Here is a 14,040-nt window from a genome sequence, read left to right as displayed (position 1 = left end):
GGGTAGATTCGGAATAGAATACTAGCTTACTACTAGTACTATTTCTATTATGTTTTAGCAAATAGATCATAGTAAGATTAGTAGACTATTCCGAATTTAAAGAAAAATCCAAGTAAACAGAGTCTAATTAAAATAAAATCTGACAGTCACAGTTACAAAGCTTTTATTCATGACAATCATTTCTGAGTCAAAATAATAATAATACTAAATAATAACTATTGCGGTTTTGAACATGAAATATTACACAACACCAGGTAAACATGTATTTAATTGTATCATAATCATCTTTGGAATTGTTTTATCTGCAAAAAAAATTGTTTGCATCCATTTTCTAGGCTATATGTAAAGTTGTAACAGAAAATGGAAAACTGAAAATAACACCAAATTAGTAGCACAATTTTACACAGTAAACATTAATGTAGACTTGCATCATTAATTGGCATCTGGATGTAGTAAACACCATATTAGAAATTTAAATGTCAGCTGAATCGGGACCCTCGTCCCGTAACACTGCCGGTTCATTACTGTCAGAGGTTGGTGTACCGGTGTTCTCTTGAGAGGGGTCTTCAGAACAGCAGCTAATGGTGGGTGATATGACATCAGGGCTTGTGTCACATGACTCTGTGCTCTGTTCGGACGTTGCAGTGGTAGTGATGGTGGTGGCCACACTGGGAGGGATGGGGTCAAACTCATCATCATCATCCTCCAGGTTGGAACATTCATTGATGTCTTTTGGAAACAAAGTGGTTTGATTATACAACACGAGGAAAACTATTAAAGAAATATTTATATTATACACTACCATCAAAAAGCTTGGGGTACTTAAAAAGATCAAAAATGCAGTAAAAACAGTCAATAATATTATTACAATTTAAAATAGCTGCTTTTTATTTGAATATATTTTAAAATGTAATTTATTCCTGTGATATCAAAGTTGACTTTCAGCATAATTTCTGCAGTCTTTAGTGTCACATGATCCTTCAGAATCATTCTAATATGCTGATTTGCTGCTCAAGAAACATTTATAATTATTATCAATGTAGAAATGAGTTGTGCTATATTTTTGTGGAAACAGTTATACATTCTTTTTCTTTGATTAATAGAAAGTCCAAACATCATTTATTTGAAATAAAAATCTTTTGTAATATTATTAATGTATTTAATGTCACTTTTGAATTCGTACTTGCTGAATAAAAGTATTAATTTCTTTTTAAAAAAAAAATCTTACTAAACCAAACTTTTTAACTATAATGTACATTGGTATTTTTAAAAATTGTTATCAGTAAATATTTGATATTGAAATGTGAATGGTAAATTCTATATTTTTAGGATTATTTTGTCATCATGTATCTGTAAATTAAAGAAATAATGCTAGATTATTGCAACAAAAAAAAAAAATTATAAGATTTAAGATTGAACAAGTGTTTTTCTAGACATAAAAACATTGTTTTAACATGGACAAAAATCTATTGACTTAGTTTTTGTGTTTTACTTCTATATTTACTTTATCATACATGTGTCGGTTAAATTCCATAACATAATTACCTAGAAAATAAGTGTGTATCACAATATAAAATAATGCACAGTAACTTACTGCTAAAGGCCTCTGGATATTGTTTCGCAACCTTGCCTTTTAAAGTCCTGAGGAAACATAAATCATGTTAGGAAATGGATTGTTACACCAAACATTGTAATATTATTATTAAACATAATATATTTCAGACATTGTTTGCACTTTCAACTTTTATCAGGACAACTCAGCTAGAATGTATTAATGTTAAAGCTTGCCTGTAATGGATGTAAAGAAATGTGCACATCAGATCTTAGTTGTCCAACATTAACCCAATTCACCATATAGTTAGTGGATATAATACCTTATTCGTCTGAAGATGCTGTCCAAGTCTTTCTTCATCTCTATTAATGTACGGGTGTGCATTAGAAAGTGTTCATTCATCTGTTGTAAGCGCACATTGGATAGCCCATTGAAGTTGATCAGCATCTCATTGGTCTTCTCAAACCGGTCCAGCCTGGAAGACATACAGCAAAATCAGGTCAAAAACCTAGTACAAAATGCTGCCTAGGTAGGTCACTCACTAGATAGGGAAACCCACATGTGTCTCTGAGCTTGAATGATGGCGTTCACATCCTCAGAGTTCACCATGCTGAGCATCCTGTTACAGAATATTCCCGATGCGGTGGGGTCCATGATGACGCTTTTCACAAAACACAAGATATTAGCGTTACTAATTAATCAAATTAGTACAGTACAGTACAGTACAAGTACAGTCGCTTACGTGGTAAAATATTCACTATCTGACTCGGTTGGTTTAAAAAAAAGTCTTCATTTGATTCCAGCTTCGCAGTAGTTTTGACGCAAATGCACACACCCTTTGATATATTTGTGTATTATTGATATATCGATAATAACGATTAAACAATTTACAGCAGCGAAAAGCAGGCAGACATTTTTGTTGTGATATTGTCACATGATCACATGATAGCGAGGTAATGTGGGAGGCGGGATCACGGAGATTTTCTAAGCGTTGATTGGCTCTCCAGAAAGAGCGGTCGCGGGATTTAATGGTTGAATCATTTTGTTTCATATATATGGTATATGATTTTGTTTCCCTATATATCAATAAATAATAAACATTATTTATTGTTGTTATTAAACAACAATAAATAATGCCTGTTTAACACACTAATTAGTTATTTTTCAACATTATTAGTCTCATTATATTGTGTCAAAATTATATTTTCGTTGTCTAAATAAAATTCCATGCTACATGAAATCTGTCATTTATTTATTTTATTTTATAAAGCGTTTAATTCATAATCTTACCGGTCTATAATGACAAATGTATGTATATATTTCAGGTAAAATTATCACAGTTTACACAGCCACTTTTGTGTAGTGTGTGTATATTTCATTCATATTTAATATTAAATAATAATTTATAATGGCTATTTCAGGTACAATTATGTCACATGTAGAGGATAAATCGTTCAAGCACTTTTGAAATGTAATATAAAACTAATTGAATCTACACCACAACAAAGCACACTGCAATAACTCTTCAAATCAGATCCTGTATAAGAGCCTCTGGTCCTCCTTCAGTTCACCTTCACACACATATTTTTCTCCAAACAAACACTGTGCTGTCACCGCTCAGATAGTCCTCAAGGCATCTCAAGTTCTGTTGGAGCTCGTGGGAAATGTCACTGTGAATTCGTCAATGTTCTTTGCATGATATGTTTCTAGACATGCTGGTTCCTCTTCTGTCTTTGACCTTAACAGGAAACTCTAGCTTGCTTCTCTTAATGTCACCCATAACTGACAAGAAGATGGTTTGTGTCAGATAAAAAGGCTCATCTAAAGATATTAGATGTTGGCTATATACATATATATACATTTATATAAACAAAAGCCTCTGCTGGCGAATATTGCTTAATTTAATAATACTATTATTTAATGTAATTATAAATGATAATTGTTTTTATTTATCACAATTATTGCCATAATTAATAAAATGCAATTATTTAATGATAAAATAATATTATATAAATCAAATAATTAAATAATATAATTAGATAATAATTAGGATTTATAAAACAAGATTATAAATATGATTTAATATTAATAATTGCTTATTGTAAGATTTTTAAGTTTATGCCACAGCATGCAACTCGATGTACTTTGGCGGTTGTCCGGTAAGTGGCAGTAAACACAGATTCAAAACTGATACTCGATCATAGTGAATCGTCAAAGAAGAAGCCGTTAGCGCAGTCGAGCACTTCACAAGAGTTCATCAAAAATATATCACGACATAACAGTTACCCGTATTATTTAGAGGATTTGCTCTTGACAACAGGTGATGAAGTAATTTTACTAGTTTTGTAAAACCGACGACGAAAAAAGTAGCTTATAAACCCTTTGCGTCCTGTACATCTAGCTGGCTAACATTAGCATCTTCTCATCTAACGTTCGATACTTGATTTATCCATCCATATTAATGTATTCCCACATTCCCCGTTTTTAAGAATCATGTTTTAATAAATAAAAATAACTAATAAAGAATAACAAACGTCTTTTTAATCTAATTTCAGCTGGTCGTAATGGCATCAGACTGGATTGGCAGTCTTGTTTCAGTCCACTGTGGAGCAACACTAGGAGTGTATCAAGGAGAAGTATCTTCAGTAGATCAGACAAGCCAGACCATCTCTCTCAGACATCCCTTCCACAATGGAGTCAAGTGCACTGTTCCTGAGGTCACTTTCAGGTAAATAATAAAACCTATGCTTTGCCTGACGTTGCAGTGTCTGTTTTTGATCCTTTATGAAGTTCAAAGATGTTTGTAAGGTAGGCAGCCTTGTCTCAGTGGACACATTCTACATTTTTGTAGGATTTTGAAGTCCATATATGTACTTTAAATTCCAGTTCTTAATACAGCTTATAATACTGGATCATCAGAATTTGAATACCAAACACAAGTAGGTACTGTATTAAACGAGTACACCTTTCAAATCCGCAGTGCCATGGACATTAAAGATCTCAAAATCCTTGAGATCCGCAAGAGCTTCGCTGAAGTCCCAAAGCAGAATGGTCCAGACTCCAATTCCACATCGACGCCGCATGGCGGACGCAAGGACAAGGGTGGTGGTGTCCTAGTCAACAGTGCTCCGGTGACAGTACCTAATAAAACTGAACCCAAATTGCAGGAAGGAGGGGTGTCTCCGGTGCCAAGCTACTCCAAGAGTTACGGTGAACGTCACATGGACATGGCTGGCCAAAGTAAAGGCTTCAGGCGAAGACACAACTCCTGTGAGTCTCCTCTGTCATTGGGTTTTGAAACAAATCTTTCAGATTTTAACAATATATATATATATATACATATATCCAGTACTGTGCAAAAGTCTTTGGCACGTTAGTATTTTCTCCCAAAGAAAGGTTAAAGTTAATTGTTTATATCTTTTACTGTAGTGTGTCAGTAGAAAATATAATAATTTACAAACATTCCTTTTGCCATTAATTGTAATAATACAGTGAGATTTGTATATGCTCCACACGGAGATCTGATCTCACCATCATCGAGTCTGTCTGTGATTACATGAAGAAACAGAAAAAAATGAGACCGATTAAATCCAGAAGAACTGTGGAAATGTCTCCAAGACGCTTGAAGAAACCTTGCCAAGATACCTGAAAAACTATGTGCAAGTGTAACTGGACAAAAGCTGTTTTAAACGCAAAACTAGAACTTTTCAGAGTGCTGTAGCTATATATATATATATATATATATATTACAGGGTTCTCAAGTTTTATCAAAAGCTTGGAGTGAGATCACATGCGGTTAGGGGAGGAGCCCAATGGAGCCCCGCCCCCAATTTTACCCATTGTTCATAATTAACCAGCACAAATTGAAATAACAATTGGTAAATCTGATAAATGAACAATTCTCAGTAATATACTTAATATTATAACATCAATAATTCATGCAAACTGCATTCACAAGAACCACCTTGAAAATATATATTGTTCAGATCATATCACTATTTTTTGTGACTTAAATTCAGCCTAGATCAATGTACTATAACGTTTTGTCAATACAACAGACTTGTACATGTTAATTAACCACAGTTTTTTGCCTTGCCCATTTGGATATTCAATTCTTTTTTTTCTTTTTGTAAATGTAACCACTTCTGTTTTTTAAATATACGTAGATTCACATGATCATACAATTTACCAAACAATCCAGATCAAATTAACACTTCATGGTTTTGCAATATTTATTGGAAATTACACAAACTAATTAGTAAAATTAGTCAAATCTGACCATCAGAATGAAGATGCCTCAGTCAGGCCCGTAAGGTTGTGGGGGAAGTCCCTATTTCAAGAGAAAATAAAACATGAACAGTTCCAAATAAACTATTGCACACTGTGCACACCACACCTCATTCCTGCCCCCTAAAACTGGCAGTCTGGGCAATACTCAGGAAATTCAGGGTCTGTATAAAACCCTCGCAGGTCTCCACGTCTTCCGTTTCCACAGTACCCCACCCAGTCTTTGAAAAACATCCTTTATTTTTTCTTACCGCTGACATCTGCATGGCGCGTCAAATTTGAAAAGTGATTGACAAAATGGAAATGACGTCAATTTGAAAAGTGAATGAAGATACGGAAATGACGTCTGCTGTCCAGCCACTGGTGTCTAGCAAGAAGTGAGTCTGCGAGCTGCAGCTGGATGCCTCTCGAGATACGTGCTGGCGGCAAGAAACTTCACTTTGTGTGCCTGCGCCTCGTATATAACTTTATATATAAAGCGTGCAGGACAACTTGGTTGGCATTGCCTTTTCAGCGTGAGAAATACACAGTGTTTTTTTTTTGTATTTGGCCAAAATGTTTTAATTGTGTGTCTGTATATATGTGTGTGTGTATATATGTGTGTGTGTGTATATATATATATATATATATATATGTGTGTGTGTGTGTGTGTGTGTGTGTGTGTGTGTGTATTAAATAACTATTGATATATAATAATAAAATTTTAATAACGTATTGATATTATTACAAAATATATACAAAATAAAATAATGGTGAATAAAATAACACAATAACAAAACAGGGATTTTACTATTGTAATATTTCATTGTAAAATATTTAGTAAAAATGTTAAGAAAAATATAACATTTAATTTATAATACAATTTTTACATTGACGACTTTAAAATGACAATACTAATTATTTATATATATATATATATATATATATATATATATATATATATATGAAAATTACTAATTCACACTTTAACTTATTTGTTTCTAGGGTCATCTAGTTGCAAAGGTCCAAATCAGGCCACACCGAAAAAGAACGGCCTGAAGAACGGAGGTCATATGAAAAACAAAGACGATGAATGTTTTGGAGACGGTATAGACGATGTTCTCGATGAGGACTTTGATTTTGAAGGGAACCTGGCGCTGTTCGACAAGGCTGCTGTGTTCTCGCAGATCGATTCGTCAGAACGGCGAGGCAATGGTGCGAGATCTCGAGGGACACCTGGAGAGCAAACACCGTCACGATACCGGCATGACGAGAACATCCTGGAGGCCAAACCTGTCGTCTACAGACAGATCACAGTTCCACAGAATGGAACGAAAGAGTATAGCACTGGTACGAATCTAACATCATGAACTATTAAATAATTTTGCTTACTTTATCTTAATTCATGCTATTTCTCTCAGACTCAGGGTTGGTGGTACCCAGCATCTCCTTCGAGTTGCACAAGCGTTTGTTAGCTGCAGCAGAAAGTCACGGTCTCTCTCTGGAGCGCAGGCTTGAGATGACGGGCGTATGTGCGAGTCAGATGGCCCTCACGTTACTTGGAGGCCCGAACAGGTTTGTGGGGCTTAAAGAGGAATTGCATTGTCAAAAATATCTTCAGAGAGTCTGGTTATCATTGGTCTGGTTCTTCTCGTAGACTTACTCCAAAGAATGTGCATCAACGGCCCACAGTAGCCCTGCTGTGTGGACCACATGTCCAGGGCGCTCAGGGCATCAGCTGTGGCCGTCACTTGGCCAACCATGAAGTGGAGGTCATCCTTTTCCTGCCAAATTTTGTCAAGATGTTGGAGGCCATCACCAGTGAGCTTGCACTTTTTGGGAAAACGGGAGGCAAACTGGTTTCTAATGTGAAAGGTGTGGCACTGTTGCATCTATATTTAATAATCATGCATGGTATAACATGTAGGTGTATACTAGGGATGTCATTTTACATATATTCCCCTAATCGATCATTGTTTAAATTAATGATTAATTTATTGGTTAATCGAAGCTCTTAAATCCGAAGCAGGGGAGCTCTACTAAGTTATCATGTTACTTAACACCCACTTGCTTAACAGTGGGTTTACAGTGAATATATAGGGAATATGACCATCACTTAATAAGTGTTTTTAATTTGCTGACATATAAGAAGTGCTCTATTTTTATATTGTGGGAAAATAACTGCTTTACATGATCTGTAAAAACCATATTAGGCTCCATAACAGACCTGTTTCATTCATCGTTGAACTAGCAAAATACAAGCATATTTGTTTCAGTTAGAGACCAAACTATACCAAGTATTTGTATGAAAAAGTGCTGCCGACACACGTGTAAACAGTATACACATGGTTATTATGCGCCACGCTTTTGGCCTAATGGTTACAGAGTTGGACTGGTGACCCAAAGGTTGCTGGTTCGATTCCAGTACCGGCAGGAATATGACTGAGGTGTCCCTGAGCAAGGCACCTAACCCCCAATCGCTCCCCGGGCGCCACCGCTGCTCCGGGTGTGTGTATCCACGTTTGCAGTGTGTGTGTGTTCACTACTCATTACTCTGCTCCTAATGTGTGTGCACTTACTTGGATGGGTTAAATGCAGAGGTCAAATTCCAAGTATGGGTTACCATACTTGGCCATCACGTGTCACTTTCACTTTAAAAAAACAAACAAAAAAACCTTAGAGAAGGTGGTCTAGAACGAGCACAAACACAACATAAGACAATGTAGATCACGGAGTGACATGATATGCTGCTTTGCTAAAGCTATAGGACTTCTGGGATTCGATCGCATCTCGATCATGACGCAGTGTTTTCCAACGTCATTTGAAAGTTCAACCAATGTTAACGGGATCTCTGGTGTGGTGGGTGGGTATAGTGGGTAGTGAAGAGACCAATAGGACACTGTTTTACAGCTGGAGCACGCTGGATTGGTTTAATCGTTTAGATTGACAGGTCTTGATTTATCATGCGCCATAGAATAGGAGCACACTGCTAAAACAGTGCTGATAACTCATCATCTAGGACTTGTTTGTTAGCTCAAACGTGCTGCGTAACACGAGAATGAACCTCATTGGTTCTTGCTGAAGCTCAAACGTGCTGCATAACACAAGAATGAACCTCATTGGTTATTATGGAAGCTCAAATGTGCTGAGTAACACAAGAATGAACCTCATTGATTCTTGCTGAAGCTCAAACGTGCTGCGTAACACAAGAATGAACCTCATTGGTTCTTATGGAAGCTCAAACGTGATGCGTAACACGAGAATGAACCTCATTGGTTCTTATGGAAGCTCAAACGTGCTGCGTAACACAAGAATGAACCTCATTGGTTCTTATGGAAGCTCAAACGTGATGCGTAACACCAGAATGAACCTCATTGGTTCTTATGGAAGCTCAAACGTGATGCGTAACACCAGAATGAACCTCATTGGTTCTTATGGAAGCTCAAATGTGCTAAGTAACACAAGAATGAACCTCATTGGTTCTTGCGGCAGCTCAAACGTGATGCGTAACACGAGAATGAACCTCATTGGTTCTTGCGGAAGCTCAAACGTGATGCGTAACACGAGAATGAACCTCATTGGTTCTTGCGGCAGCTCAAACGTGATGCGTAACACGAGAATGAACCTTATTGGTTCTTGCGGAAGCTCAAACGTGATGCGTAACACGAGAATGAACCTCATTGGTTCTTGCTGAAGCTCAAACGTGATGCGTAACACGAGAATGAACCTCATTGGTTCTTGCGGAAGCTCAAACGTGATGCGTAACACGAGAATGAACCTCATTGGTTCTTGCTGAAGCTCAAACGTGATGCGTAACATGAGAATGAACCTCATTGGTTTTCGCACGTCAAGCGAACATGTTAGAGCTTCCGTTTACCACAACTGTGTGAGTTGGTGAATGTTTAAATGTGAATAAAAGACTAAATTTAATCTAAAATAAATTCAAACATAGCGAGTGTGTCGAGGCTCACATCCCTTTCTCACAGACTTTGATGGAAAGTTTGTATTTCGGTCGGATATGTCAATAGCAAAGCAAGTAAAATGATGCACCCGGGTCAGAGGTCACTCTTCCGTACTGCTGTTAAGGGAAGCCAGTTATAAGAATTTATAAAGTTGTAATTATGGATATTTTTCTAATGTTATTTGTCTGTAAAGAGAAAGAGAGCGCACTTCCGTTGCATGCGCTTGATTGCTGAACTCTCACTCAGCATGTGTCAGTTGGATTAAGACTAAATCATATATGTAGCCCAAGTAAAAACTTGTACTGTACATGTTATAAATAACCATATATGTATAACATGTGGTTCCCTAAACAGGAAAACATCATCTGCACAGGAGCGGCTCATAATGTGTGCTGTATGAAATACGATAGAACAATAGAATAAACAGTGAACAGAGCGGTAACAGAAGCTTGTACAGAACATTTTAACAGGCATTAAAATAGCTCAAGGAAGCATCTATTTGCTAAACTAATTAAGCCAACTAATATGATTGATTATGGTTTCTCCAATGTTTAATATATATTTAAATTATTTATTCTGGAAAAAGTGGTATCGGTGCATCCATACATAATAGTATAGAATTTAAATATTGTCTATTTAATGGTTATCAGCCATACAATGGAAATAATAATCAGCTTAATGTATTATACAGATTTTGAATATTGGGCATCCCTAATCAAATTAAATAATATGAACAACATTAAAGAGCAGCATTGGGCTTTATCAACTAAATCAGAGACCCAAAACCCTCCCCTCATTCATACCAGATCTGAGCACTTGTGATTGGATCGCCAGGGATTTTTTTACTCAAAGATCTGTTTCCATCAACACACATTCAGTGCATGAAACCTTTAGCATGGTTTCTGTATCTCACATATGTTCCTAACACACCCACCTGAATGCTTTTTTAAATGGGCTTGGAGGTCTTGGAAACTTCCACACTGAATTGCAAAAACATGTTTACATTTGCATCCACCCACCCTCCTTACATAATATACCAGAACACCTATGAAAGTCAATGAAGATGTTATTTAGAAATGACTTTGTGTTAAGAGTTAAACTACATTAGTAACCTTTAGTCTAATCATCCACTCATTTAAGACAAATGTAATTTCGCCCTCAGACTTGCCTGAGACGCCAGTTGACCTGGTCATAAACTGCCTGGACTCGCACGAAAACGGATTCTTGCGGGACCAGCCCTGGTACAAGGCCGCCGCCGACTGGGCCAACCAGAACAGAGCCCCCGTCCTGAGCATCGACCCTCCAGTAAGTGGACAGGCGCACGCCGTAGAAGCCAAATGGTCACTTTCTCTGGGCCTCCCACTGCCTCTGTCCGAGGGCGCCGGCCGAGTCTACCTATGTGACATCGGCATTCCCCGACAGGTATTCCAAGAAGTGGGGATCAAATACCACTCCCCCTTTGGATGTAAATTCGTCATCCCGCTGCACTCCGAATAAGCCATTGACCTTCACGGTCAGGGCTCACTGAACCTGCCTTAAAGATTTTAAGAATGAACAGATGTCGGTTTGAATGTTGCAGCAGAACTGGAACTTCTCAGTCTCGTTTTTTCCCCCTCAAATTCTTCTCTACTTCTGTGATGATTCCTATCAAAGGGAAGTGATGGGAAACGATACCAGCTCTTATGACAAACCTGATATGCTAAAAGTGGAACCAATATCAGTATACTCACCGTGAACTTCACATTCTTACAATAATCTTCCACACGGCCTCTTTAAGGCTGATCTTTTTAGATGAAACAACTTTCATAACTCATTGATAAATTATGCAGATATTCCACAAAAACATCAAAACTGGCTCAAACTTAATGCAACTTAATTGGTCATTACATCTCAAATAGAAGAATTTGCTTTTAGTTTACAGTTGGATGTGCTGATTTCGACCGACTTTCATGTTTTTTTTTTCATAGAAAAATGTGCATTAGGTGAGGGTTTTGCCTTTTTTCTCACTTTTTTTCTTTTTGTGCCAGATTGATTAAAGTCAGTGTTAAGGCACTGAGATTGAGGCAGTTTATTACTTGCAAAAATCTCGTTTCAAAGCGTTATTTGCTTTGTTGACCAAGCCCAGTGTGCTGTAAATATGTCAGATTGACTGGGTTCTTATCAGTGATAAAATGTTGCACACTTGAATGGTAAGGTAAGTGTACTAAAGAAACTGTTTGTCAAATTGGTTGACTTTGGACCATTACTGACAATTTTAAGCAGTCATTGGCCAATACCACCAATTTTCTTATGCTTACATTCATTGCTGTGCTTTACCTCATTTGCTTTTTGTTTCCGTTCTTAGTGCTAAAAAAAGCAGCTCATTAGATCCTGTTTTAAATGGGTTTCGGATGGAGTCGGTATTTCTTGTTTGGTTATATCAAACAAGAGTCTTTTATTAAGAGAGATGCTCCATGTGTTGCAATAAACCTGCTTGCTGAAATCGATTTGTGATTCTATTATAGGTTATATTATTGTGTGCACAAACCCATTACAGAGAAGAAAGTCAGTGTGTGCTGCTCACTCAGTACTTTTTGGGTAATGAATGATGAGTTTTTCAAAAGCACTGATAAAGACAAAGAGATTTTTGTTTGTATCTGCAAATTACCGTATGCCTTCTGTTAAAATAAGAGGCACTTACTATTCAGGATCCATATGCAACAATAATGAATTTAAAATTGTTTCACAGGTGACGCCAGTAATAACGTACTGCTTTCATAATACTTATTTTTTTACAGTTTTTTCTTTCTTTCTTCCATTTAAGCTTTATTGTGATGTCTTCTGAATTTGAAAATTTTGTTTCTTATTTCTCCCACATTTAATTTAGAGGATTTTTTTCTTCTGGTGTATGACTTTTATCTTTGTTTTCTGTTCATAAGCCACATTCATGGTTTAGGCATAATGGTCATTGTTCCTTTTTCTTTTTCCTTTTCTTTTTTTGTGAAGTTATGTACAATCTAGGGGTGAAATCTCCCTAAAGTTGACCACCCCAGATTTTCTTGTCATAAGTGTTTAGATAAACTAGAAACCATCAGATGTTACTCATCAGCTATTCTCATTCCTGAGAAAAAAAATTAAATGTGAATTTTGGCTTTCCTATTAGCTTTTTCTGTTGATGTTTGTGTCTGTAAGGTCATTGGTGCTGCCTCTGATGGCTGTTGGAGAGCAATTGGGCTCATTAAAATTAGCTTTTGAGCTTAAAAGCAAAGACTGAATGAAAAAAGGCAATTGTTGAAAGCGTTAATAAGGTAATGATGCTAAAGAGATTGCACTGTCCATGTTTTGAGAACACAGAAAAGTATAAAGGTAAATCTTATAGTGGATGAATGCAGATATGAGAACATGTCTAACTATACAACAGTCACTGAGCAAATCCAGCACAAAAAGCTTAAAAATGATGGCAAAATTCACTTGCTAGTGTTTACGACTTGTGACTTGAGCTTAAAAACTATTTCTGCTGTACAGGGTTTTTTTGGGGGGGAGGGGGGGTTGGTAATATTCAATCGAATATTTGATGCCTTAGATGTATGTTACAATGCAGTTTGATATAAATCATTCCTCTGTAGGAGTTTGCTTCTAAAAACTATGACCAAATTCTGTTGAGCAATTTAAAAGATTTTTGAAAACGTTTTGTTATCTGGTGATGCTCATTTGTGTGGCTCCCCCACATTTGTCACAATGACACAATTGAATGCGTTTCTGAAGATTCCGAGAGGTTTTGTTCAGTATCAAAAGTTGAAAGCTACTTTCCGTTCTTTTTTCCATTCTTATGCCTTTTTCTTTAAAAAAGCATGAGATCAAGGTTTTAAGCATTGCGTCATTTTATCATTTATCTCTGCACCTGTTGTATAAGGCAACACAATTCAGTAAACTGGTTTTGACAACAACATCATTACCATTAATTGTGAATTAGTGACATATCTGTTCAGCATAATTCTGATATCCCTGGAAACCTTACATGCTTAATACTGTCAACTTTTGAAGTGTAAGGACTGAATAAATAAAAGAGAATGGGAAAAAAACGCTTTATGGCTCTCGCTGTATTATTTGCAATTGTTTTAATCTCTTTCCACCTTACAGTGCACTATTAAAATTACAATACGACATACTTACTGGGGTAAAATTGTACTTTAATTTTTAAATATCACATGTGAATGTTTTTATCGCTGCAATTCTCTTTAAAAGCGCGTGCTGTCGCTCCTGTCTCCGAATGCGAAATTA

The 14,040-nt window shown here is 36.5% G+C and overlaps 2 protein-coding genes across 2 annotated transcripts; one reads left to right on the top strand and one right to left on the bottom strand.

The window, feature by feature from the left end:
- Positions 1-146: 146 nt before the first annotated feature.
- Positions 147-2,492, bottom strand: kxd1 (KxDL motif containing 1). The gene is made up of 5 exons (XM_077210930.1): positions 2,295-2,492; positions 2,112-2,213; positions 1,875-2,027; positions 1,595-1,641; positions 147-729 (listed from the first exon to the last, which is right to left on the bottom strand). Exons 2-5 carry the CDS (start codon positions 2,204-2,206, stop codon positions 473-475), a joined length of 552 nt encoding a protein of 183 aa, XP_077067045.1. The 5' UTR covers positions 2,207-2,213; positions 2,295-2,492; the 3' UTR covers positions 147-472.
- Positions 2,493-3,741: 1,249 nt separating this feature from the next.
- edc3 (enhancer of mRNA decapping 3 homolog (S. cerevisiae)) lies at positions 3,742-13,841 on the top strand. The gene is made up of 7 exons (XM_077210871.1): positions 3,742-3,872; positions 4,108-4,280; positions 4,533-4,822; positions 6,824-7,168; positions 7,240-7,393; positions 7,476-7,693; positions 10,943-13,841. Exons 2-7 carry the CDS (start codon positions 4,117-4,119, stop codon positions 11,275-11,277), a joined length of 1,506 nt encoding a protein of 501 aa, XP_077066986.1. The 5' UTR covers positions 3,742-3,872; positions 4,108-4,116; the 3' UTR covers positions 11,278-13,841.
- Positions 13,842-14,040: the final 199 nt, after the last annotated feature.

This window comes from Siphateles boraxobius, unplaced genomic scaffold (assembly GCF_051911475.1).
Source record: "Siphateles boraxobius isolate OS27281-9 unplaced genomic scaffold, OSU_SipBor_1 65, whole genome shotgun sequence".
Taxonomy (NCBI): Eukaryota; Metazoa; Chordata; class Actinopteri; order Cypriniformes; family Leuciscidae; genus Siphateles; species Siphateles boraxobius.
The sequence above is the reverse complement of the archived record's forward strand: the minus strand, read 5'-3'. Positions and strand labels throughout refer to the sequence as shown.

Excerpts from the sequence above, each read along its gene's own strand:
- kxd1 (XM_077210930.1), bottom strand. The coding sequence starts at position 2,206 with ATGGACCCCACCGCATCGGGAATATTCTGTAACAGGATGCTCAGCATG. Across the intron at positions 2,028-2,111 it reads ATTCAAGCTCAGAGACACAT|GCTGGACCGGTTTGAGAAGA; the intron begins GTGGGTTTCCCT and ends TATGTCTTCCAG. Across the intron at positions 1,642-1,874 it reads AGCATCTTCAGACGAATAAG|GACTTTAAAAGGCAAGGTTG; the intron begins GTATTATATCCA and ends ATGTTTCCTCAG.
- edc3 (XM_077210871.1), top strand. The coding sequence starts at position 4,117 with ATGGCATCAGACTGGATTGGCAGTCTTGTTTCAGTCCACTGTGGAGCA. Across the intron at positions 7,394-7,475 it reads TTACTTGGAGGCCCGAACAG|ACTTACTCCAAAGAATGTGC; the intron begins GTTTGTGGGGCT and ends TTCTTCTCGTAG. Across the intron at positions 7,694-10,942 it reads ACTGGTTTCTAATGTGAAAG|ACTTGCCTGAGACGCCAGTT; the intron begins GTGTGGCACTGT and ends TTTCGCCCTCAG.